General features: G+C 39.1%; 1 protein-coding gene across 9 annotated transcripts in view; it reads left to right on the top strand.

Annotated features, from left to right (window-relative positions):
• Positions 1-27,959, top strand: part of plcb4a (phospholipase C, beta 4a) — a 540,859-nt gene that overhangs the window by 401,359 nt on the left and 111,541 nt on the right. For all 9 annotated transcript variants that reach the window (XM_073051319.1, XM_073051318.1, XM_073051315.1 and 6 more), the window contains 7 exons: positions 7,399-7,483; positions 10,892-11,016; positions 12,379-12,430; positions 14,732-14,834; positions 15,742-15,906; positions 21,052-21,256; positions 25,128-25,216. In XM_073051319.1, coding sequence (XP_072907420.1) covers positions 7,399-7,483; positions 10,892-11,016; positions 12,379-12,430; positions 14,732-14,834; positions 15,742-15,906; positions 21,052-21,256; positions 25,128-25,216 — 824 coding nt within the window. The remainder of the gene's footprint in view (positions 1-7,398; positions 7,484-10,891; positions 11,017-12,378; positions 12,431-14,731; positions 14,835-15,741; positions 15,907-21,051; positions 21,257-25,127; positions 25,217-27,959) is intronic.

Here is a 27,959-nt window from a genome sequence, read left to right as displayed (position 1 = left end):
TGGCCTTGGAACACCTGGACAAATCAAATACTAATCTCAGGATGCTATTCATTGACTATAACTCAGCATTTACCAGCATTATTCTTACCGTCCTGATCAAAAAGCTACAGAAGTTGAGCGTCTGTACCTCCCTCTGCAATTGTATACTCGACTTCCTAACTGAAAGACCACAATCTGTGCAGATTGGTAATAACATTTCATCCGCACTGACAAAAAACACTGGTGCACCTCAGGGATGTATATTTAGTCCTCTGCTCTACTCTCTCTACACCCATAACTGTATGGTTATGCATAGCTCAAATGCCACCTTTAAATTTGCTGATTATATTACCATTGTTGGCAGAATCTCAGCTGGAGACGAGAGGGTGTACAGGAGTGAGATACACCAGCTGGTTGAGTGGTGTTGCAGCAACAATCTTGCACTCAACATCAGTAGGAACAAAGAGCAGATTGTGGACTTCAGAAAGGGTGGGACGAGGGAACTATGAACCAATCCTCACAGAGGGATCAGAAGCAGAGAGAGTGAGCAATTTCAAGCTCCTGGGTGTTAGTGTCTCTGTGGATCTAACCTGGTCCCAACATATTGATGCAGTGATAAAGGAGGCAAGACAGCAGCTGTATTTCATTAGGAGTTTGAGGAGATTTGGTTTGTCACCTAAAACACTAGAAAATTTCTACAGATAGATCATGGAGAGCATTCTGACAGGCTGCATTGCTGTCTGGTATGGGGGGGTGGGAGCTACAGCACAGGATCAAAAGAAGTTGTAGAATGTTGTAAAATTAGTCAACTCCATCTTGGGTAATAACCTCCATAGTATCCAAGACATCTTTAAAGAGTGGTGCCTCTGGAAGGCAGCATCCATTATTAAGGACCCCCACCACCCAGGATATGCCCCCTTCTCATGATTACCATCAAGAAGGAGGTACAGAATCTTAAAGGCACGCTGTCAATGACTCAGGCACAGCTTCTTCCCCTCAGCCATCCGATTTCTAAATGGACATTGAATTCATGAACACTACCACACTACTTTTTTTAATTAACTATTTTTACATCACTTATTTGAATTTAACCTCTTAATATACACGTATGTTTACTGTAATACTTTTTTCAATATTTATGTTTTTTTTAAATTTTTTTTATTAGTTTTTCTATACATTTTACAAATTAAAAACACCAAATCCCAATGAGGAACATTAATACAGTGCAAAATTAAGCATACAATGACAATATGCTACAAAGGAAGAGAATTTGACAAAAAAGCACCTAAATTGAAGACAAGTAAACTTAGTATCCTCCCCAAGCCCCACAACACAAAAAAAAACAACTCCAGACCAACCACAACACAATATAGAGAATATAAATCAAGACAATCAAACTCCCAGACTGTGAATACACTTAGCAACAGAGGATAATAATGCCTACTACCAGAAAAAAAAGGGAGCTGAAAGCAAGGGACCGAAAAGAAAAAAAAAACCCTAGTCAAGAGGAAGGTTATGAAAGTACTCGATAAAAGGTCCCCAGACCTTATGGAACTTTAGATCCGAATTAAGAACTGAATAATGAATTTTTTTGAGGTCCAAGCAGGCCATAATGCCGTTAAGCCATTGAACATGAGTGGGCGGGGCAACATCTCTCCATCTCAGGAGGATCAAGCGTCTAGCCAGGAGAGAGGCAAAGGATAATATTCGGCATTTGGTCGGACTCAGACGTAAATCTGTCTCGCCCCAGAAACCGAACAAAGCAATTAAGGGGTTTGGTTCTAGGTGCTGATTCAGAAATCACGATAACGTAGTGAAGACATCTTTCCAAAATTTCTCCAAGCTAGGACAGAACCAGTACATATGGATGAGAGAGGCCACGCCCCTCTTGCATTTATCACAGAGCGGACTAATGTTAGGGTAGAATCGAGATAGTTTAGATTTAGACATATGGGCTCTATGAACAATCTTAAACTGTAAAAGGCAATGGCAAGCACAAAAAGAAGTTGAATTAACCGATTTGAGAATCGAGTCCCAGCTCTCATCGGATAAGGAGGTATTTAAATCCTGCTCCCAGGCCATTTTAATTTTATCCACAGGGGCCCGTCGTAAGGCTGCTAATTTATCTCGAATAATTGATATTAAACCTTTACCTAGTAGATTAATGGAAAGACATAAGTCCATAGCATTTTTCGCAGGCATTTCAGGAAAGTTAGGAATTAAAGGAGCAATAAAGTGTCTAATTTGGAGATATCTAAAAAAATGAGCATTGGGCAGATTGAAATATTTATGTTTTACATTGTACTGCAGCTGCTAAGTTAAAAAATTTCATGACACATGTCAGTGATATTAAACCTGATTCTGATACATTTTTTTAGTAAGGACACATGAGTCTACTTTTTTTTAGATTTGTGCTTCTTTCTAAAACATCAGACAAAAGTTACAGCAAAAGTGGACACCAGAAGCTCATTGATTGTGTGATTAATGTATGCAAGGACAATTTAACTAGTCCCGTCCGACTGCCCGTCTCACTACCTTCTCACCATAGTCATGCAATTTTCTTACTCTCAGGTAATTATCCTCCTCCTCAATCTTCTGTATAAGCCATTAATGTTCTTCTATATTCCAGATGCAAACTACTCGCAGCTCAAACCTTTCCTTCTTGTCATTCTTCCTTCTTTTTCCAGTCACTTTTCCTGGCTGTTGACCCCAGAGACAACAGGAGCAGTTTCTCTCTGGTCTTCTGAGTTTCTTTGCAATTTTAAACACTGCTGTTGAATCCCATCTTGACATTTCAAACAACTCAACCCCAGCTTCTGCAGACTATCCATATGACTGGAAGAACTCTTATAAACTTTTTCTGCATTCTTCCCAAGGCTTTGGCATCTCTGCTAATGTGTGGGTTCTGAGTTTAAGCCTTTATGATAATAGTGAAGAAGAGCTTGCACTGTCTAAGAGGGAGGCCTTCCCTCAGAATGTTTCTGAATCAGGAAACAACATTGCATTCCTTGTCCCACGGTTATTATTGCAGACATTGGCCACAGTGGCACCTTCAAAGTTGAGTTACCACTTTCTGTCTTATTACAACGAAAGCAAAGGATTTAGCATTTATGTGATTTGAGCATTACAATCTCAGTTTACGTTTTTGCATTGGTTAAATTTGTGGCTTTGCATCACAATAAGGCCAAGCTGCTAAGTATATTTTTTCTTGAACATTTCCACTCAAAAGTGTTTTGCCAAATGTCTCTTTGTCAGATTGTATTAAATGGAGAAGGAAAACTAGCCTATACAGCACAAAAAAGATTATTTTCAACAGTATTACATAGTATTCAACAGTATTTTCTTGCAGGCATTTATAGGAAAGTAAAGAAACACAATAGAATTTATGAAAAACTATAAACAAAGACTGACAGACAATTTGTAAAAAAGGCAAATTCTGCAAATAATTCTGAGAACATGAGTTAAGAATCTTGGGAAAAGAAAAAAATTGACAATGAAGCTGAGTTGGAAATTTTGCAGTCAATCCGGTGACACTAATGCTTCCTTATCATACTGGCATCCTAATGATCTAGCCTAGTTGTGGAGGTACATCTCCTCTGCACAGCTGCTTGATGGTTCCTCCCTCTCGTGGAACTGGATGAACATATGCCACTGAAACACACTCATGTGGGTTTCTCCCTGGAAGGAATATTTTACACCTGGAGCTGTCTCTGCCTGGGAGGCTGATTGCAGGGCACTTGCAAGAACATTACCCAGGAACCAGTAGAGGGAGTTGAAATCTCAAGTGGAGATTGCTTCAGATCCCCGCAATACCACTTGGATTCTCTTTGGAGCAGACAGACAGAGAGGTCGAGATTTGCTGTGATGGCCTACACATTCCTGCCAGCCCTGGCAAAACCTCCCAGAAAGGAGCTATCCATTCCCTGTGGATCTAGTGAGGCATCCTCTATTCTCACAGAACTGCAGCTTGCTCACGCATACTCTACTAGCAACAGGTAGATATCCAGTCTCTGGAAAGGATCAGACTACAATTTTACAGAGTCACGTCGTAGTCTTTGTTTGGCTTGATCTGTATCTCAGTGAAATTAGAAACTTGTTCTATCAGGTGCTTTCACTGATGTTGGTGTGTTGCCAGCGTTAGGCATCTAAGTGCCGATCACCTGGACAGTAAAAATGATGCTCTCCTGACTGCGCGATCTTCAACAACATTTTTGATATGGATGCTGCCTTACTCCTTGTCAGCTCCTAGGTTAAGCCTGACAGGCTGGGTATTGCACCATATATTTGAGAGTGCATCCCTGCGAACTTCCACCTCACGTCCCTATTCTCGGGCAGTGCTGCTTCATGGACTCGCTGTTTGGCTAGCTGACACAATCAGTACATTTATTCCCATCCAGCTACAATTCACAAGTCCCTCATCCTGCTGTTTTTTCTTTCCCTTTTTCTCGCTCTCTCTCTCTTTGCCTGCCTCCACGGCTTTCCAACCTTGCCCTTACTATATTCCCTATCTGGCACCACCTGCCTGTCATCTTGCACCCTCCTCAGTCCACCAGTCGCCTTGGAATCCTCTTTTGTCATTCCCTTTCCTGTCTTTATGCTCACTCTCCACTCTCAGTTCTACCCGAAACCTGGACAATTTCTTTCCTCCACGAATGCTGCTCTTCCACAGATTGTGTTGATATGATCAGTACTTCTTCCTCTGCTGCTCCATGCTTTTTGGTGGTGATTAGGGGAGGGGGTTGTTTTTTGAAGTGACCTCCTGTTTTGCCCCATTGGGCCTTAAGCACCATAAAATATAGGTGCAGAAGTAGGCCATTTGGCCCATCGAGTCTGTTCCACCATTCAATCCTGGGCTGATCCATTTCTTCCAGTCATCCCCACTCCCTTGCTTTCACCCCATACCTTTTGATGCCCTGGTTAATCAAGAACCTATCTATCTCTGCCTTAAATACACCCAATGACTTGGTCTCCACAGCTGCTCGTGGCAACAAATTCCACAGATTTACCACCCTCTGATTGAAGTTATTTCCCGCATCTCAGTTCTAAAAGGACATCCTTCAATCCTGAAGTTGTGCCCTCTTGTCCTATAATCCCCTACCGTGGGAAATAACTTTGCCGTATCTAATCTGTTCAGGCCTTTTAACATTCGGAATGTTTCTATGAGATCCCCCTCATTCTCTTGTACTCCAGGGAATACAGCCCAAGAGCTGCCAGACGTTCCTCATACGGTAACCCTTTCATTCCTGGAAACATTCTCGTGAATCTTCTCTGAACCCTCTCCAATGTCAGTACATCCTTTCTAAAATAAGGAGCCCAAAACTGCACACAAAACTGCAAGTGTGGTCTCACGAGTGCCTTATAGAGCCTCAACATCACATCCCTGCTCTTATATTCTATACCTCTAGAAAAGAATGCCAACATTGCATTTGCCTTCTTCACCACCGACTCAACCTGGAGGTTAACCTTCAGGGTATCTTGAACAAAGACTCCCAAGTCCCTTTGCAACTCTGCATTTTGAATTCTCTTCCCATCTAAATAATAGTCTGCCTGTTTGTTTCTTCCACCAAAGTGCATGACCATACACTTTCCAACATTGTATTTCATTTGCCACTTCTTTGCCCATTCCCCTAAACTATCCAAGTCTGTCCACAGGCTCTCTGTTTCTTCAACACTACCCCCTCCTCCACCTATCTTTGTATCATTGGCAAATTTAGCCACAATTCCATTAATATCGTACTCTAAATCATTGACATGCATCGTAAAAAGCAGCGGTCCCAACACCGACCCCTGTGGATCTCCACTGGTAACCGGCAGCCAGCCAGAATAGGATCCCTTTATTCCCACTCTCTGTTTTCTGCCGACCAGCCAATGCTCCAGCCATGCTAGTAACTTCCCTGTAATTCCATGGGCTCTTATCTTGCTGAACAGCCTCATGTGCAGCACCTTGTCAAAGGCCTTCTGAAAATCCAAGTACACCACGTCTCCTACACCTCCTTTGTCAACCCTGCTTGTAATTTCCTCAAAGAATTGCAGTAGGTTAGCCAGGCAGGGTTTTCCTTTCAGGAAACCATGCTGGCTTTGGGCTATCTTGTCATATGCCTCCAGGTACACCGTAATCTCATCCCTAACAATTGATTCCAACAACTTCCCAGCCACTGATGTCAGGAGTGTTGTAAGTATTGATTTTGGGGCAAGTAAATTTTTAGTCCACCATGAGGTGGAAAAAAGATCTTTTGAGTTGTTCTGGTTCATGCGCTAGAAAGTGACACAATATATAGCCGTATTGAATGCTGGAAATCCTGGTTTATATTTTCTCCTGTTGAATGTAACTTGTACATGCTTTCCACTTGATGGCAGCAAAGACACCAGTTTCCTCAATCATATTGCATTCTACACACAATTTTGTGTTTTGATTTACTTCAGCATTTTTACCTCTTGCAGTTTTTTTTAAATGTATGTCCTTCTTTACTTCACTGGGCAGAAGTATGATAAAGAAAGCAGTGAGAAAAACATATAACCCTGATTTTAAATGATCAGTAATTGCATAGGTATTAAATTAAAACAGCTTCAGGGTAACAATTTTTACTGAAAAAAATCTATTGTCCATCATTGGCTGTAAATCTTTTTTTTCTTAATCTATTCACAGTGGTACTCACTGCACCAGTTTGGTGCATTGCAGATTGCGGTGAATTTACACATTTCACAGTGACTGACATGCAATTCTTCACATTATGTGATGCGTAGGATTTATATATAGTTCTGTGTGAATACTGAACATGGATAGCAGTACACAGACATGAGAAAATCTGCAGTTGCTGGAAACACACACAAAATGCTGGAGGAACTCAGCAGGTCCTGAAGCATCCAAGGAAATGAAAGTACATTCTGGCAGCACGTGGCTACATTGAACAACAATAAAACCCAAATTTTCTGTGATTTCTTTTGCTGATATTTTTTCTTTTAATCTTGAAAAATTAGCACCACATCTATGAATGTGTGGCGAATAAAGATTTTCAAAATGCAGTCTGAGGCATGTTTAGATACCAAGGGACCTGGAGAGTGGGTGGGAAAGTGTATTTGAGAATCAATCAGATATGGTGATAATGGACAGTAGGGGTGTAAGCCAACTGTTGTTCATAATTCTTCTTTTTAATCCCAAATGCTGGACTAATGAAATAAATTGAACTGACTCACTGTGTTCGTGCTTATAAGACCCGGCAGAGAGCTTTCAGATGGTGATCAAATGCAAATATCAGGAGGGTTTGAGGCAAGGTAGAAAAACCTATCATTGATGCAGAAAAAATAATTTGAACAATTTCACTTCTCCTGGTCTTGTTCACAGCAAGAGTCAAGGCTGTGTTTTCTGTTTTGGCTGTTAAATGGTTCCTAATCTGCCTTTATGAATTCTTATTTTTCCAGAGCGAAATATTCACTACAACATGTCTTCATTTAATGAATCGGTTGGACTGGGATATCTGAAGACTCATGCGATAGAGTTTGTCAAGTATCTTTTGTGGTGCTTTTAACAAAACTGTACATTTTTTGGTAATTACTACCTTACAAGCTGAGTGACTGAGAAACAAATGCTGTAGAATTTGCACGTGCTTTTGTATCATGTATTTGTATCATGTTGTCAGCTTCCAATGACCACAGACTGTTGTAGCTCATTTAATGATAAGGAGCAACTCTTTCTACACTACAGCATTGGATGAAAGCTATTGTCCTGGTGAAGCAACTGGCTGATCACTAATTTACACTAGTATAGAGATAAATTGCCTTGCTTCTCTCACTATTTTCCATTTAGTGCACATGAAGTGAACAGTACATTCCATTGGAATTGGAATTGGTTTATTGCCGCATGCACCAAGGCACAGTGACAGCTTGTCTTGCGAACAGATCAATTGATTAGACAGCACACAGTGCATTGAGGTAAAACAATAACAGAATTTAAGTGTAAGAGCTACAGAGAAATGATCACAGGTCAACTTTATTTGCCAAATTCACTTCCATGCTTTTGGGAATTCGCTGTGGTGTGTTGGTCAGGGCACGACATGCAACAAAAACAATAATGTTCAACAATTATAAAGAATTATGAATCATATAAAAATACAATTGGAGGTCGAAGTACAGATGTGGAATAAAATGTGCATAAATATATAAATAGCAGCATGTATTTACAATGTAAACGGCATGATGGTTTAAAGTGTTTACAATGCAGTGCAGTGACAGGTGTGGTAGAGAGAGGGGGTGGGGGTGCTAACTGGAATGGTTGATCAGACTAACTACCTTGTGGGGGGAGAAACTTTTAACGATGGCATGAAGTTTATGATTTCATAGCCCTATAGCGCTTTCCAGAAGAGTGCATTTGGAAAATACTGTTCGCAGGGTTGGTACTGTCCGTAATGAAAGTGCAGGTAGACAATAAGGTGTGAGGTTGTGAAGTGAAGAGTATCTTATCATACAGGTTAATCATTCAGTAGGCTTACCAGAGTGGGTTAGAAGCTCTCTTTGAACCTAGTGGTGTTTTCAGGCTTCTGTATTTTCTTCCTGATGGGAGAGGGGAGAGCAGGAAAGGTCTTTGATTATGTTGGCTGCTTCACTGATGCAGCAAGAGGTGTAGACAGAGTCCATAGAGGGGAGGACGTGGTTTCCTTCATGTGCTGAGCTGAGTCCACAGCTCTCTACAGTTTCATGTTGTCACAGGCAGAGCAGTTGCTTTATGACGCATCCAGGTGGAATGCTTCCTGTGGTGTATTGATCAAAAAAAATTGCCAAGGGGCGATGGGAATGTGCCAGTCTATCCTCTAATTTCATAGCACAGGGTTTTCAGGAACACCTAAGGATTCCTGCTTTTGCCAGCTCATCAACTTCACGTTGTGTTCATGTTGGCTGGAACTGACCAATTTTCTTATCCGGAAAATTCTCAAATTCGGATTTATTCGTCACACGATCATTAAAGCATATAATAATTTAAAAATTAACGCAAACAGCACCTTTCATTGTTTGCGTTAATTATTTTTATTATTGATATACAGCATGGAATAGGCCCCTCCAGCCCTTTAAGCCATGCCACCCAGCAAACCCCCAGTTAAATCCTAGATTAATCATGAGAGAATTTACAATGACTAATTGACCTACCAACGGAGCGTCTTTGGACTGCAGGAGAAAACCAGAGCAGCCGGAGGAAGTCCATGCAGTCATGAGGGAAGCATGCAGACCCCTTACAGGCAGCAGCGGGAATTGAACCTGGGTCACTGATACCCGAAAGTGTTGTGCTAACCTTTATGCTTTTGTGCCGCCCCTAACAATCAGCACGACCCAAGGATGTGCTGGGGGCAACCTGTAGGTGTCACCACACATTCTGGCACCAGTGTAGCGTGCCCACTGTGTTCAGCAGAACAAATCAGCAGCAGCACCAATAACAACAACAGAACAAAACAAGACAATGACAGCTAAACAAGCCCCTTTCCCACCCACCACCCCCTCACATACAGGCAGGGCTCCAACCGCAACACAGGTGGTATCCGGACCTCCAATCCTTCATCTTTGCCGTCAAATAGTGTCAGAAAGTAACAGTTTAAATTCTTGTATCATCCATCTGGAGTTTCTTTGCTGATGATGAAACTCCCGTGGATAAAGACAAGCTGCCTCTGAACCTGAAGCAGTGGAGTGGGTGAACCATTGACATTACAAGCTTGTGGTTTATAACAAGTTTTCTTAAATAATGCTTGAAGCTTTTTTTATCTTACCTTTCTGGTATTTGTGCTGTTAAAAACCCTTCCGTAGCTTGCTTGAGGTTCAGTGTCCAAAGTAAAACAACAGACGTGGTCTGACTGAAAATTTGTATCAAAAAGCATCAGATCCTTAGATTTGAATTCTAAAAACTTTGAGATAAAAGGTCATCATCCCATTAGCTCTGCATCAAAAGACTGAAACAGCAGAGTATGTAGCATGCGGCCAGTGCGGATTAAGAGTAATTCTGTAAATGGGAGGTAATTTTTTTGAAGATGAAAGCAGTTGTTTTGTGATTTAGAATTTGCTGTGAAGCTGTCTCATGTGGCTGTAGACTGTCTTTGGAAATGAAATGAGGAAAATAATTCACATCAAGCAAGAGCTCAGTAAGTGAATTATTAGAAAGAATAAAGGTACCGGGGTTAAGACAAAAGGCAGTAACAACGTTTGTAATTGACAGCCACTGTAAAAGGTGCAAGGTGCAACAGACTGGAAACTCAGTTTATGATTATTTGACAGCAGCTCTTTGCCCTTAAAAATAATTACAGCTTATTTGTATTTGTAAGTTCATACTTTTTTCTCCCTTTTATGCTTTTGATTCAGATTAACGTTCTTAATTAAACATAAAATGTAGCAATTCACAGTCATAAATTAGAAAATGGGAGAGATTTACCTATGTCTTACAGGCATTCTAGTCTTGTAACACCCTAAAGAGATCAATGTCAAGGCTCTCAAGGACTCCAGAGGAGTTGGGCTGCTCACAACTTATCAATTTCCACCCTGTATGAAATACAAAATATCCACGACAAAAGATGGGCTACCCTGAAGTCTCTGGCATCTCTGTCCACCAGAATTTGTTTGTTAGATTTGTGCCGGGCCCTCGTGAATGTTTCAAATCACACACAATATTGACATTAGGCAAATTCAGCAATTTGTCAGTGCAACTGTGAAAACAAAATATTACGAACAACATCAGTCCTGATTACATGGTCTTGAATGCCTTGATGTAATATTTGAATATTTACTGGAACATCACTCCCATGCAGAACGGGACCAAAGTAGTTATTGAAGTGGTTGGTAAAGTAAGCAGAATAAATAATAATGAGAGTATAAAGCCTGGGTGTGTGCATACATGCAGCTGCAGCTGTTTTTGCTCCATTTTCCTTAATGAGCTTCACAGTTATAATAAGCGACAAATGAGTCGTATTTACCCCAAGGGAGGACGAGTGGATTCCAGTAATTACATGCCTCAGATCTTCTGGAACGCAGGCTGCCAGATGGTCTCACTGAACTTCCAGACCCCAGGTACAAACTGTTGTCCAGCCAGCCGGATTGTCAAAACAGGATTTAGGAAGCTGCTCCTAAACAGATGCCCTGGATAAAGTACAATCATTTACCAGTGGCATTTCCTTTGGCAGTCATTCACACAGCACAAAATTAAGCATCCAAACCCAGGAAGCCATGAAAATTAACTGCTGAACTGCTGCATTACACAAATGAAAAATTGTATGGTTTATTTCATGGTCACTGTTTTGATTAAGCATTGTATACGGGCAAATTTCATTTACAGTGCTGATCAAGGCACATATGGAATACAATTTGAAGAATTAAATAGGTATCATTTACACCATTCCATTGCAAGTTTATCTTAGCGTACACCTTTTTGCCAATACATTCTTCAGACTCTTTAGAAACCAGAAAACAGTTCCCAGCATTTTAGAGGAGGATAATACAGAAATGAAACAATACACAATGTCTTTTTTTTAGATATTTGCGGCTATGTGGGGTTTCAATCCAAATGTCCCACCATGCATTTTATCAACACAGTGTCTGATTCCATGGTTGGTGCATTGTGAGAATTGTTAAGTATAAGATTTTTATCATGGGAAACTTTGAAGGATAGGCAATCAGAAACTGTGTGCTAATAACTTTCTATGATGCACACTCTGGGCTTGTAAAATTGCGCATCATTTATCTCTTTATTCAATCAATGGGCTAGTTCCAGAAAATAAAACATGATTATAAATGAGAGTGAATGTTCCTGTGCCCTATGGAGCAGGCACTTTGGTTCAGATGTTCCAGTATTAGTGAAGTCCATTAACTTTTATTGGAGAATTAGATTGTGGGTAGTTCTTACTTCCCATGTGGTTCAATAGATCATGATTTATTTTAAACCTGTTTCAGAAGTAGTATTTATTGGGCATGTGATTTGTTATACTGCTTTTAATACATACAACAATGGATGAATTTATTTTGATTTTAATTACACAGTGTCCTATGTTAAACTCCTTATTAATATAATTATGTTAACACGTACTATCCTCACAGCATCTAATGAGAGGTGATCTTTATTCTTATCACTTACGTTGCTTTTGAGTATCAATTACAGTATTCTAACTGCAATTTAGTTTCCAAATATCTGTCTCTCTTTTTGGTGGAAACTGTCCTGGTTTTAATACAAAACAGACTAATTAATGCTCGATTGAAGTTAGCTGTGTTTTAAATTAAAACTGATGCTTATTTTCTATAAAGTATTTATATTTCAATGATAAAATTAAGATGAAACTTTTATCATTAAAATTTTCAATAATTCTTCTTTAGAACTTGTATTTTGTTTTTCTTCCTCACATAAGATCTAATTTGGTATTGTTGTATATTATGTAACAGATTTGGCCATGCAATTAAATCAGGGAAAGTTTGAATACAATGGATCATGTGGGTGAGTAAATTATCATTGCTGTGACCTGCCTACAGTTGGAAATATTTTTTTGAAAAACTGCATTGCCACAGATCTAAATATAAACACGGTTCATGCTCTGCATAGCTTATGCAAGCAGTTATTTAATATCACGGAGTTCCAGTCATCTACTTTGAATTTTTATCAAGTAGAGTTGGTTGCTTAGACCATATGTACTCTCATAAGCACAAGAAAATCTGGAGATACTAGAAATCCAAAGCAACACACACAAAATGTTAGAAGAATTTAGCATCTGTAGAAACGAGTAAACAGTCAGTGTTTCACGCTGAGACCCTCTTCCATATGTACTCTGTTCAGTTCATTGAGCACTTGTGTTAGCTGTGAGGAATGATTTAGTATAAACAATTTTCATTGCTGTATGAACTCAACACATTTTCTAAAAATTCTTTCTTAAACTTGAACTGTACTGGACAAGTACATTTAAGAAGTTTCACCAAACTAGAAAGCTCCAGGGGTTCAGAAAGTCGCTGATGTTTCAACTGAATAGTGAGATGAAAACTTTGAGATTCAAACTTCAAGACATGAGATAAAAGTAGGGATATTTTACCCACTCCTTTCTGCTGCCCAGGCTTTTGAAAGTCATAGTTTTGTCTGGTGGCACCATTATTATCTAGATCAATTGTATAACCCAGAGAGTGTGATGATGCTGTATTCCACAGAGCACACGCTGACCAGGTGGTATATTTTGAACCAGCCATCAGGCAAAAAATTGCTCTGAGTTGCTAATAATCCAGCAATATGACTTCAGTGGAAATGAGGTATAAGTAACTAACAAAACCCTCTTTGATAACTTCCTTGCAGCCCTTAACAGTATAGTTTTAATTCAGTCTATATTTGTGACTAATACAGTCATGAGGCAAATCAAATTACCTTTTTGCAAAGTTCTGCTTAGCAGTGTGTATGGAAATGAGAGGGCCTAAATGCATTGAATAAGGAACCCTTTATAAAATTATTGTTGAGAGTGCTTGGGGAAGAGAGGGCAAGGGGATAATTCAAAAACAATTATCAATTTTTGAGCGGGTTCCTTTGCATATAATTTTAAGAGCTTTTAGTAGACCTATGATGAAACTCATAGTTTCTCTTTAGAGGACAGACATTCAATGAGATTAAAATAAATTTCAAGACTTCAAATGGTCAGATTCTGTCATGGTATAATCAATGGTTAAATAAAAGTTTTCGTTAATGAATTTAAGTTGGTTACTATTCAGTAGTTAATATAACAGTGGAAATGTCGAGTTAAATTTCATGTAGTACCATTGAACCAGTTTGCTAGAGACGATGACAGATTAATGTTTCAGGTGACTACTCACATTCATTGCAGCTTCTCAACTCTTATTCATTTGAAATCAGCAAGGGCTTCTGCCAAGTTGGGCTGGGACATTTGACTTTTGCACAAGTAGTCAGTTTAGGTGGCAAGGAATAATTGCGAGCAGCAAAACAAGAAGTGGACTGACAGCAAAGGTATACAAGGACAAAATGCAGGGGAGAGAGGGGTTATAAATCGCTTTAATGCATTGTGGTCCAATGAAGTAGAGCATGTGTCGTGTATTAATTTTAATTTTTGTATAGTAGTGCAAAATGACTTATGAGAGCAAGGTTTAACTTAATTCATTGGGGAAAATAAACAGCTCAGTGAACTGAGGTGCTTTTCAGCTAGTGTTCACTCAGTTCTCCTTAGCATAGGTTGAATAAATACATGTAGAAGAAGCACAAGTATCTGGTTCAGATCCCAAGTGATGACTGCTGTCACTTCTCTGGATTATGTTGTCTTATGAGGATTTACAAATCATTGTGGGTCACCTCCCACAACAAAAAGTAGTCAGAACATTTTTAGGAGGAACTAATCCCATGATTTCAGAATGGTATCTGCAGCAGATCCTGATGTGTCAGAGGGCACACTGACCGGATTCCTACAACATGAGAAATAAAGCAGATTTGTTGGTTTCAGATGTGGGTATGTGAGCAGAGAATTTCCTCGTCATTTATATTTGTATCACTGCCTACAAAGCACAGGAATCTGCAAATTCCTGTGTTGTGAATGCTACAAGTTCATATTTTTACTTTGAGTTGACATAAATAAAACAGTGCTCCGCTGAAATGCATCCACGTTTGATTTGGTTGTTATTGCCATAAGTACTCTTAAAATTGTACGTAACACTATTTATGTAGAGAATTGCCAGAGCTCTTAGGCAGCGTGTATGTGTCCAGGCATCTGTTTTTTTTTTAATGTTACCACCTTTGGAATTCCTTTTAAACTAACAGTTATCTGCTGAAGCCTGATTTCATGCGTCGACCGGATCGGACTTTTGATCCATTCTCTGAGACTCCTGTGGATGGTGTAATTGCAGCTACCTGTTCTGTGCAGGTAAATAAGGAACTAGTATCATTTCTTGACTGTCTTGTCATCAACTTCAAATTCAAATACATATGACATTTAGTAAGCCAGCTTCTGAAATCTAATCCAAGCTGACAAACAGCAATCAGTTGTGCACATCAAAGTCTGTCAAAACAAATGAGGTAGAAAAAGAAAGCTGCATTTTTGATCATATTTTCTCTCACTCAGCTTCTTACAGAATCCTATTTTAATTGTTTTTCAATTTCATTTGAAAGAAAACCAAAGTGTAAATCTCCAAAACATAGCTTGTGTGATATGTTTTCCTTCTGAAAGATTCAGCATCACATCTTCACCTGTTTCAATCCATCCTTGGTGCTAAATATCTTCAGCTGCACGCAAAAAGTTAATGAGTCTGTATCATCAAGTGTTTCAAATGGGGAAATTGCATCATATGCCATTTTGATAATGATTATCTGTAATAGGTAAACTGGGAAATTAAAAGCCTTGCTTCTATACATGGCAGTAAAAATATCCCATCCCTCCCTTTCTCTGTCTCTTAGCTCATCTACAGTGGGAAATAGATTTGGGCTTCTTTCTGTTAAGCTCACCAAAGTTGAGAAAGTGGCAGAATGAAAGTCACTTAAAACAATCCAGTGAGGAAATTGGAGATATAGCCCTCTTTATCAAAATAAAGGCACAAGGAGAAGCCAACCAACAACTGTACGCTAGTCCAAAATGAACACCAGTGAAAGCTTCAGATATTTTCAGAATTCCCTGGAGATTGCAGAAAAAAATGCAAAATTAGGGTTGTGGCCTGCCGAACTGCACCTTCATGCAACATTAATGAACTAAATAAAAATCAGTTGAATTACCTGTTTAATATTGATGTGTGATATTCCGAGGTGTAATTCACAATTAATATACTCCTCTTTTCTAGGTGATATCAGGCCAGTTTTTATCAGATAAGAAAGTTGGTACATACGTAGAAGTAGATATGTACGGTCTACCCACTGACACAATTCGAAAAGAATTCCGAACACGTATGGTCATGAACAATGGTTTGAACCCAGTTTATAATGAGGAACCATTTGTATTTCGGAAGGTAAATCATAAATCTAACACTAATTTCTAGTATTATTGTTGGATCTTTAAACAGAATTATAATTTTTATCCACTTACGTCAGTCATAAGAATATGCAGCCTCTGAAAGAGGATATTCAGGCCTTTATGACTGTTCTTGGTTTCTGGAAGAGCACTTGTTTAGTCTTGTTTCTGAGTTCTATCCTCTTATTACATTGTCATGAAAATGTTTTCTTTATAAGCAGAGATGCTATTTCTTGAATCTGCTTTTGTATTTTAGGATGCCTGCATTTCAAATCCTAACACTGCTGACCTTAAAAATGATCTCCTCATTCCCTCGTTGGCTTTTGCAAATTGTTCGAATCCTGTGCCCTCTGACCACCCAATCAATCTGATACAGTGCTCGGCAGAAATTTAGCCAGTGGTCACCTGGATATGATTTATTTTGCTTACTCTTCATTTTGGCTGATTATGCAATATTTTTTCCAAAATGTTTTCCATTTTGTTTTAATATCCTGAAGCAGACCAAAAGAGAGCCAAAAGAAAAATCAGTGACAGATTTGTTATGGAGAATCTTTGAAGAGTGACCATAACCATGTCCCCTGGTGAATCTGTAATGTCTCAGAACACATCTTACACAATCAAGAAAGCTCAACAATGCCTCTACTTTCTAAGGAGGCTGCAGAGAACTGGACTATGTACATCATTACTACGATCTTCCATAGATGCACAGTAGAGAGTTTTCTAACATGCTGCACTGCTGCATGGTACTAAAACTGCACTGCGGTGAAGAGGAAGGCTCTGCAACGGGTAGTCAGAACTGTCCGATGCATCACCGGCACCAGCCTACCCACCACCAAAGACATATATACAGAAAGATGTCAGAAAAATCAGCCAGTAAAATCATGAAGAGTCCCACACACCCTGCTCATGGAATGTTTGTTCCACTCCCATCAGGGAGGAGGCTACCTAGCATCCACACCAGGACCACCAGACTCAAAAACAGTTATTTTTCCCAGACAGTAAGATTGATCAACTCGTCCACCTACAAACCCACCCCATCACATCCCCATCAACCCTACTTTATTTCCTGTCAGAGTCGCCTTATGTACAGATATTCCTGTACGTAGCATCACTTTATGTACGTACAATCAGTCTATGTGTATAAGATATCTTTATTTATATTGATTCTGTTTTTTTTAATCTTATTGTGATTACTTTTGCTCTGCATCGGATCTAAAGTAGCAAATATTTTGTTCTCTTTTACACCTGTGTGCTAGAAATGACATTAAACAATCTTGAATCTTAAATCTTGAATATGCTGAATGCTTAACTTGTCCCCTTTGGTATTTTTTCCCGTATTTTATGTGTAATTGCTTGCATTATAAATTGGACTAAAGATATATTACAGTACACATGCCAATATCTCACCATGTATTCACAGACCTGATAAATCTAAGCATTCTAGTAACCATCTGATTCTGCAGGTGACAGGTAAAAAGAAGAGTAAAAACTATATTGAGATGCAAAGCAAAAGATGTCTCCGAAAGTAGTGCTGACTATCCACAAAGGAAGAATAGAGTTTGACGTCTTCATCATCTAGGGTTGAAACCGGCGGAATGAATTTGGGGTGGGTTTCTGTTGAATCCAGTGAAGAAAAAAGAACAGTTGTAACTCCTTGGTTAACAAGTGGGTCTGAGGACATGCCAAGCAACTACAGTCAGTTTAACCTCAGTTGTGGGAAAGCATTTAGAAACAATACTCAGCAAAAAATCATGGAGGCACATAGAGATACTTGAATTAATTAAAAAGGACCAGCTAGGTTCTTGAAAGAAAAACATGTGTGGCTCACCTGATTGAGATCTTAGCATAGAACATACAGTAGAACAGTACAGCACAGAAATAGGCTCTCTAGCCTACAATGTCTCTGCTGACCAAAAAGGCAAATTAAATTCCTTCCACCTGCTTGCGGATTATACGTATACCCCTATTGTGTGCCTATTCCTGTGTTTATTTAAACACCTGTTAAACATTGATGTGATGTCTGCTTCTACCACCTGCCCTGGCAGAACATTCCACTCTCTATATTAAAAGTAATTTCCTAGTACATTTCTTTAAATCCAAATCATTTATGTATTACAAGAATAGACATGCCATGAAGGACATCACTAGTGACAGACCTCCTAACAGAATAACACCTTTTCACCATTACCCTCTGTCTTCTATGACCAAGCCATTTTAAGATCCAATTTACGAACTGATTGTGGAATGCATGTGGCCTAATCTACCAGGACATCTAGCCCTGAGGGACCTTGACAAATGCTTTACTAACGACCATGGAGTCGGCATGCTCGAACCTTATCAATCTTCATTATTTCCTCAAAATCTTTTCGATGTGACAATGCAGACGTTGATGAAGGGATTACTGGAATTGCCTTCAATGGCGCTGGTCTAGATCACAAAATGCCCATGACTGTCAGTGGTAGCACAAATGGGAAACTGGCTCAAAGAAATTATTGGAGTCTGCTGATAATCTAGATTGGATTAGTCATCACCTCGCAGAAGATCCTTGCCTCGCCACAAAAGCCTTATTTGCATCTTTTGCTCCTGCCCCAAATGACTAATGTTGTAGTGAGCAGCCTATTAACCCTCCATCTGACATTCACTGCAAGCTACTCATTTTCATATAGATGACCAAATCCTCAGTACCAGAAAAATGACTGACATGCCCAAGGTTCAACCTCCATCCTGTGTTCTTAAATCACTGTCAGATCTAAGACAGATCCACTCATCCACAACCTTAGAAGAGTTAAAAAAAGTTTTCTATTTTTTGTACAGGTGTGGTTGTATTTTTCTTTTTCAGTTTTTATCCTCCTCATTTCTGTTTTCAGATGTTTATTTTAAGAACAGTTGCTACCTTGACAACTCTAATCCGAGCCCATCACAGCTATTCCCTCTGTTTTATCCAATACTCGCCCTGTCTGCAACTTAACAAGCTTGTTTTCTCATTTTCCTTGTTCTATTAAAAAATCCTAGACTCAAAATATGAGTTCCTTTTCTCTCCCTGCTAACACTGTCTGACTTACTGAGTGCTTCCACTTTTATTTGTCATAGACATCCAGCACCTGTACTTTTTTTTTAAATCCAAGTATTTCAAGTGGGTCTCTTAGTGTCTGAGTGGCCTGTGGGATGGCCAGCAAAGGAGCTAGGTCATTTTATTTGTTAATGTAGAGATGATGGAACTCTGCTTATTTTAACAAGGCACGGTCATGAGAAATGCTCAGCATGTTTCCTTTAAGAAAATAAGATGCTGATGCTTAGAATTGTGTGAACTCATTAAAAAGGAGTTTATTAGGTATTTTGTCTCAGTTTTTATGGTGAAGGATATGACAAATATTGCATTAATAATAAATAATATTCAGTAGGAGAAATTAAATACCATCATCACTTTTTGTTCATTATGTGCCATGTCATCTGACATGGGCAGTCATGTCCTTTCTGTAACCATGTTTGTTCTTGGCAAATTTTTCTGCATAACTGGTTTGTCATTGCCCTTCTGGCCAGTGTCTTTATAAGACGGTTGGCCCCAGCCGTTTTCTGTCTGCCTGACATCTGTGGTCACATAACATGGCTTGTGATATGCACCAGCTGCTCATATGATTATCCATCACCCATGGTTTCACATGACCCTGACTGGGGTTGGGGGGGTGGGGTTAAGCAGGTACTACACCTTGCCCTGCAGACTAGCAGAGGAAAGAAGAGCCTTACACCTCCTTTGGTAGAGACGTATCTCCACCCTACTACCCCATCGTCACCAAAGAATTAAAAATTAGGCAACTAATGGTCTTAAAACCCATAATTCCAGAACCTGATGGTTTGCACGCCAGGCCTCCAAAAGAAGTGGCCCTAGTGATAATGAATGCATTACTGTAATTTTCCAAAGTTCCTCAGATACTGGAGAGGTGCCAGTGGATTGGAAAACTACCAAGTTGATGATTTTATTTAAAAAGGGTGAAAAGCATAAAGCAGTGAACATTTAGCTCGATGTATTATTGTAAAAATATTAGTATCGATTATTAAGGAGCTAAAAGAGTAAGTGTTAAAGTCCTAACCCGGTCAAACATAGCATGGCTTCATGAAGGGGAAATCACGTTGGACATATTTATTTGAGCTCCATGAGTATCAGCCAAAGTAGATCGAGGAGAGCCAGTTGATACAATATGTTTGGACATTTCAAAAGGCATTCAACGAGATTACTTGTTGAACGCAAATATAAATTCCAAAGGTAAGCACGCATGGTACTGGAGTTTATGAATTAGCATCAACAGAGGGCTGGCCCACAAGCAAGATGCAGAAGGTCAAGTAAAATTGTTGTTTTCAGGATTGATAATTTGAAACAAGTGAGGTGACCTAGGGATCACTGCTGGGCATGATCAATGAGTTAGAGGGTGAAAGTGAGTGTATTAAAGCCAGGTATGCAGGTGGTACAATAATAGGTGAGAAGAGAACCTGTGAGGAGGATACAAACTGTTTCAATGGTGAAGTTGATGACTTACGTGATTTGACAAAATGTCAGCAAATTAATAACATAGAAAAATATGAAGTTGCTTACTTTGGAAGGAGGAATGGAAAGGAAATATCATTTAAATGGAGAAGGGCCATAGAAAGCTGCAGAATGAAAGGTTTTGAAGATCCTCATACGTGAAATGCAGAACTGCAGCATACAGTGGCAGCAAGTAATCAGAAAGTCTAATGGAATAATTTCAGGGATATTGGAGCATAAAAATAGGGAGGTTCACTGGGACTATATCAGGCACTAATGAGGCCTCAACAGAGTGGTCTGTATGTGGTATACTGTTCTTGGTCCTTTTATTTTGAGGAAAGACGCATTATCATTGAAGATGGTTCAGAGAAGATTCACTGGAATGATTTGGGTGTGGAAGGATGGTCTTGTGGGGAAAGGTTGAAGAGTTTTTTCTGTGAAGAACAACAGGTGTTTTATTGAAACATATTATTCTTAAATGGAGCAGGCTAAAGAGTCTTGATTCTTCTATCATATGATTTTAAGTAATAATTCACAAGTGGAGACAAGCAATTGTATTTTTTAAACTAGACAGATGATTTTGTTTCTGCAGTACCAACAAATTTAAAACTTGTTATCTTCCAGGTAATTCTGCCTGACCTTGCAGTGTTGAGGATAGCTGTTTATGATGACAGCAACAAGTTGATTGGTCAGAGAATCTTACCTCTGGATGGGCTTCAAGCTGGCTACAGGCACATATCCCTCAGAAATGAAGGCAATAAGCCTCTATCGTTGCCTACTGTCTTCTGTAATATTGTACTTAAAACCTATGTTCCAGATGGTTTTGGAGGTGAGTTCAGCAGATTATCAAACTGTAATCGCTACTTTATCACAGGACCAAATTCAAAATTGCAGAGGATATCGTTAATTGTAATGTAAAGCGGCCCACTCTTGTTCTTTAACTCCCACATAATAGAAAAATGTCATTCTGTGTTTCTGGGTCAGAAAGCTCTGGGTTTTCGTTCCATACGAAGATGCAAGCACGTGTCAGTTAATATTCTGAGTGAGTGGTGTGGTATTGAAAGTGCTGCCTTTTGGATAAGATGATACCTCTAACTTCCCATCTGCTATCTTGGATGGCTATAAAAGATGCATTGATAGTATATGGAGGTATTATCCACATTGCCCTGTTGAGTGCTTGCCCATCATTAAACATCGTTACGACAGATGATCTGGTTATCAAAGTTCAAAGTACGTTTATCATCCAAGTATGTAGACAACCTTGAGATTTATGTCCTTGCTGACAGCCACAAAACAACGAAACCCAATAGAATCCATTAAACAAAAGAAAACCATCAAACACCCAATTTGCAGAGAGAAACAAACAAATGGCGCAAACAATAAAAGTAAACAAATAGCATTCAGAACTAAAGTCATGAATGTGACTCCACAGCCAGGCATCACTGCAGCTGATTTAGAAGCCCATTAGTTCCAGGCCGCAGACTCCGTTCAGTGTGGAGATGAGTAAACCTCATGGTGCAGCCAGCTGAACTGGGTCATCTGTTGCCTCCAGCCCTGATACCCTGACCTTTCCAATACGGCTTGGCGCTTAAATCAGTCAAACGTTGGGTCTTTCTCGCTCTTGGGCCCAGGCTCCACCTCGTCTCTACTCACCTTGCCTCAGTTCTGTCACATCAAATTGCCTTCAAGTCCACTCCAGAAATGGCCATGCTTTGGCTCATTCCTCGCTCTCTGGCCCAGGCCCTGCTGCCTCGATTTGGCCTGCACACGCCATGCTGCAACCATCTTTCACCTTCAAGACTTCTGCTCACATCACAAAAATGGCAGATCGTACAGGCGGTTCACCAGCACAGTGCTGACAGGGAAGCAAGGGCTATTGTTTGCAGTGGTCATTTACTGCAAAAGTGTGTTTAATAAAGCATTTAGTTGTTTTATTTGCAACAAGTAGTCATTGAGCTTCACCAGTGTTATCTTAAACCAGAAATAATTATGAAACCTCACTGTGGGAAAATTAACTACATTCTCTTTTAGTTTGTTAAAAAAACACTAAAAACTCTTTTAAAAATTCCATTGACTATTATGTACTTTCGGATGTTGTGCAAGGTAATATATATATATATCTGGCTAGTAAGATATTTTAATGAAAAATTAAATAATTTAAGTACCTATCGCATTGTAATGTGTTATTCATTTAATCAGAAATGAAGTAAACAACTCTGTAGTTACTTTTGTCTATTGTTAGCGAATAAAAGATAGTTCCTCTTTCAACCACACCACCTCTACCTTGCCTTGTGACCTTGCTGAAAGTACAAATTAGTGCTAGATTCATTTAATCAGACACAAAGTAAACAAGTCTGTAGTTACTTTTGTCTATTGTTTGCGAATAAAAGATAGTTCCTCTTTCAACCACACCACCTCTACCTTGCCTTGTGACCTTGCTGAAAGTACAAATTAGTGCTAGATTCATTTAATCAGACCCAAAGTAAACAAGTCTGTAGTTACTTTTGTCTATTGTTTGCGAATAAGAGATAGTTCCTATTTCAACCGCACCACCTCTTCCTTGCATGGTGGCTGTTCTGAAAGTACAGATTAGTGCTAGTTTAAAAAATCCAGTCATGTCCTTATGCACTTGATTCATATTTCACTCTTCATGGTGACGCCAGTCCTGTTGTTTATATTTTTAACAGCTGAGTCCTGAACTGAAGTAAACAAATTTAGGGTGCACAGCTAGTAGAGGTGTCATCCAGTTGTCGAAGATGACCCAGGTTTCATCTGGAGCTCAGTACTATGTGAAGCTTGCACATCCTCCCTGTGACTGCAGGTTTCCTCCACGTTCTCCAGTTTCCTTTTACAGAAATGCAGACTGATAGTTTAATTGACATCCATAAAATGAGCTTCGTGTCTGAGTGAGTGAAAGAACCTTGGGAGGGGGTGGTGTTGGTAGTGGGGATTGATTTGAATGTGGAACAAATATAAATATATTATTGGATTAGTATAGATGGACGCTTGCTTGATGATTGATACAAACTTGATGGGCTAAAGAGTCTATTTCCAAGTACTACAACGCCGTGAATAAACTAACATATTCTATCTTTTCACTTGTCATGCATTCTAAAGTAGTTGTAGCATTTTTATCACCATCCAGCTATGACCAATTAACTTAATGCAAATGGGAATAAGCAATGTTGTGTACTTAAGTGATTTTTGCTAAATCAGCCATGTGAATACTTAGCTAAGCAGTTTAGTTATTTTATTTGTAATGATGTGCTTGTGTTCTGTAAAACAAACAGAGCAGTTTAGACAAACTATTGTGCAGATTATCTGTTTCCTGCGTTTACTGAATGGGAATGGGCACATTGCAGTTCGGGTCAATAAAAACGCATCTACAGTATCTGTGGGTTGCAGAGCTCACTGACAAGTCCAATATCTGCTGCCCATCCTGAATTAGTTTTGAAAAAATGATGGTGAAATCTAATTTATTCTCATAGTGATGTTGTATAGAGAGTTACAGGATTTAGACCAAGTGGAAATCAAAGAGCAGGGGTGAATTGACCATCAGCGCCCACAGCTAACATACATTGTAGGACATACAGTTTGTCCCTGCAAAGTGAAGTCCTCAGTTCCCACTGGCTAATTTTATCAAGCTTCTTTGATATGACTGTCTATCAAATGCTACCTTCATGTCAAACGTGGTCACTGCCAGTGTCTGCCAGTCCAGCCTCCCAGTTTCTGCTTTCTGTGAATCTCTGTTGTCCATATTGTGTGTTGCAATACCCCTTGTCCTAATTCAATATATTGGCTTATCAATATCACAGCAGCCAAGTGTTTAAAAATTACCTTTTGTTAAATGCTCACAAGAGCTTGCCATAATTCTTATTTTCTTCAACCATCTCAGAAATTACCTCCAAGAATTCCTCTATCTTTAATTACTCCAGCATCTCTTCTACCTGCACCCCATCACTGCTAACCATATTCTGAAATACCTTTATAAATCTTTACACCTATGCTTTAAGATCTATCCACAGTGCATGTTGGTTTTTTCGATAATGTTTGTTTGGTTTCCAGAATTGTATGTTGATTTGAATTAGGTTTAGAGATACAGCGCAGTAACAGGCCCAACGACCCCATCCTGTCCAGTTACACCCACGTAACCAATTAATCCATGCCTTCGGAATGTGGGAGGAAACTGGAGCACACAGAGGAAACCGTCATGATCACGGTGAGAACGTACAAATTCCTTACAGACAGCAGAGGGAATCTGACCCAGGTTGCTGCTGCTATAATAGCATTGTGCTGTAATAGTGCTGTGCTGCCAGGCCACCCCGAAATCTTGGGTTGTGCACTTGGTCATAAAGATTGTATATTCAAATCCTGTTCTGGCATCATAGGAACAAAATCTAGGTGAAGAGTCCAGGTCAAATAGCGGAAGGTGTACTTCATTCTATAAAATAAACAAATTTGATATGCAAGGTATCACTGCTAACCTTTCCATCATTTTTTTTCCCTTGACAAATATTATGTGGATGTTCTTGGGGCTTGAAATAATTACAAAAATGAATACATTTGAAATGTCTATAAGATATTTTGTGACATCCAGGGGTCATGAAAGACGTTAAATAATTTTTGTATTTAATTTGCATGCGTCAACAGTAGAATTTGTCTTTTTTTAAGTTGCCTTAATGTGCTTCTTTCACCAAAAGATATCGTTGATGCTCTGTCAGATCCGAAGAAATTTTTGTCTGTGATGGAAAAGAGGGCTGACCAAATGAGGGCTATGGGAATTGAAACTGTATGTAACAATATTTAAATATTATTTTTAATGCAGTTGTATATTTTGACTTTGTTGTATATTTTGACTTGCATGAAGTATATTTTCTTTCATTTGGAATATTTGAACAAACTATATTTTCTAAACTGTTGCTATAAACCAATGAAAGTCACCAAATGATTTTATCTTATAAAATGAGATTTACAAGAATGATCCTGGGAATGAAAGGGTTTAGGTACGAGGAACATTTGATGGCTCTGGACCTGTACTCAACCGGAGTTTAGAAGAATGAAGAGGGATCTTATTGAAACCTACTGAATATTGAAAGGCCTGGATTAAGTGTACATGGAGAAGATATTTCTAGTTGTAGGAGAGCCTAGGACGAGAGGGTACTACCTCAGAACAGAAGGACGTCACTTTAGAACAGAGATCAGGAAGAATTTCTTTAGCCAGAGGGTGGTGAATCTGTGGAATTCAGTGCTGCGGATGGCTATAGACATCAAATCATTAGATATATTTAAAGTGGAAATTGACAAGTTCTTAATTAGTCAGGCTTCGAAGATCACATGGAAAGCGTAGGGGAATGAAGTTGACAGGAGAAGTAAATCAGCCATGATCAAATGGTGGGGCTGACCAGTGGACTGAATAGCCTCATTTTGCTCCTATATCTTATGGTCTTACACAGTGCCTATAAAAAGTATTTAATTCCCTTGGAAGTTTTCATGTTGTATTGTTTTACAACATTGAATTACAGTGGATTTAATTTGGCTTTTTTGACACTGATTAGCAAGAAGGACACTTTCGGTGGCAAAGTGAGAACAGTTTTCTACAAGGTGTCTAAATTAGTTACAATTATTAAACATAGAATTTATTGATTGCATAATAACTCACCCCTTTCAAGTCAGTTTTTAGTAGATACACCTTTGGCAGCAATTATAGTTTGAGTTTGTGTGGATAGGTCTCTTATCAGCTTTGCACATTTGGACACTGCAATTTTTTCCCTTTCTTCTTTACAAAACTGCACAAGCTCTGTCAGATTGTATGTGGACCGTGAGTGAACAGCTCTTTTTAAGTTCAGCCACAAATTCTCAATTGAATTGAGGTCTAGACTTGGCCACTCCAGGACATTAACTTTGTTCTTTTTAAGCTATTCCCGTGTAGCTTTAGCTTTATACTTTGGGCTATTCTCTTGCTGGAAAACAGTTATATGCACAGTATCTCCCATCCCAACACTGAAGCTTGTCATTTCTCCAGAGTTGTCAGAGGTCTCTTGGTGGCCTCACACACTAGTCCCCTTCCTGCACGGTCACTCAGTTTTTGAGGACAGATTTACAGCTGTGCCATAGTCTTTCCATTTCTTGATGATTGACCTAACTGTACTCCCAAGGGATATTCAGTGACTTGGAAATTTTTTTGTATCCATCTCCTGACTTGTGCTTTTCAATAACCTTTTCATGGAGTTGCTTGGAGTGTTCTTTTGTCTTCATGGTGTCGTTTTTGCCAGGATACTGACTCACCAGCGGTTGGATCTTCCAGATACAGGTGTATTTTTACTACAATCAATTGATGTACCTTGACTGCACACAGCTCCCCAAAAACAGATCTCCATTGAACTGATATGTGATTTCTAAAACCAGTTGGCTGCACCAATGATGATTTGGTGTGCCAAATTAAAGGGGGATGGTGAATACTTATGCAATCAATTATTTTGTGTTTTATATGTGTGATTTATGTAGATCACTTTATAGAGATCAGTTTTAACTTTGACACGAAAGAGTCTTTTTCTGTTGATCACAGTAAAAAAAAAGCCAAATTAAATCCATTGTGATTCAATGTTGTAAAACAATAAAACATGAAAACTTCCAAGGGGGTGAATATTTTTATAGGCACTGTATATTAAACAAAGGAAATACACTCATTTTGCCTTCAAGTATCAATTCAATATGTTAAAGAACAAAAGTCAAATCTTTTTCAAAGACTTTAGCTTTCATGATGGTTGAATATTCATAAAGGATCATAATAGTTGGATATTCTTATTATCACTGGACTCTACCTTCTAGATGCTACTGTGGTACATTTGCAGTTGTACGAAGCCACAATGCAGTACAAATTTGATAGTGTCAGGTGAATGACATTTGCCAACCAGCGTCAGCGCTAGACTTTGAGGCAAGGGGTCAGAGTTCAAATCCAGCTGGCTCCTTGCGTGCTTTCAATCCATGCTGGGCTGAGCATTGAGTTAGCAACGCTGCCTCATTAAAAACAGACAAAATGCTAAAGCATTGTTGCCACTGATGCACAAGGCGTGGAGAGGAATAACAATATGAATGATATAATTATTGCTGGAATTGCAAAGAGCTGTTGCTGATGGAGTTACAAAATATTTATAAATTATAAAATCCAGACATTTTGCAGTTTGTTCTCACAGCTTGGTTAAGATTTCTTTGCTATTTGCTGATTAGTCATAGTTTATAAAAGGAAGAAACTAATGATGTTCAAATAAAAAAAAATACAGCTGCCTCTTCTCCCTGCTTTGGCTCCTGTTAAAAGTGCACAACATGGAGCACATTTGATCTCTGGTTGACATTCCTCAACCTGACTGTCATTCTTGTGAGGGAAATGGTCTCCAGGGTCCGATACTGAAGGTTGTCTCAGAATAATGCGTGAACATGATTTGATGGATAAGAGAAAGACAAAAAAAAATGCAGGAAATAAATTTGTCTTCATGGGGCTCAAGCAAATGTTGAATTATACAACTAGATCTATT

The sequence above is a fragment of the Hemitrygon akajei genome, chromosome 7 (assembly GCF_048418815.1).
Source record: "Hemitrygon akajei chromosome 7, sHemAka1.3, whole genome shotgun sequence".
Taxonomy (NCBI): domain Eukaryota; kingdom Metazoa; phylum Chordata; class Chondrichthyes; order Myliobatiformes; family Dasyatidae; genus Hemitrygon; species Hemitrygon akajei.
The sequence above is the reverse complement of the archived record's forward strand: the minus strand, read 5'-3'. Positions and strand labels throughout refer to the sequence as shown.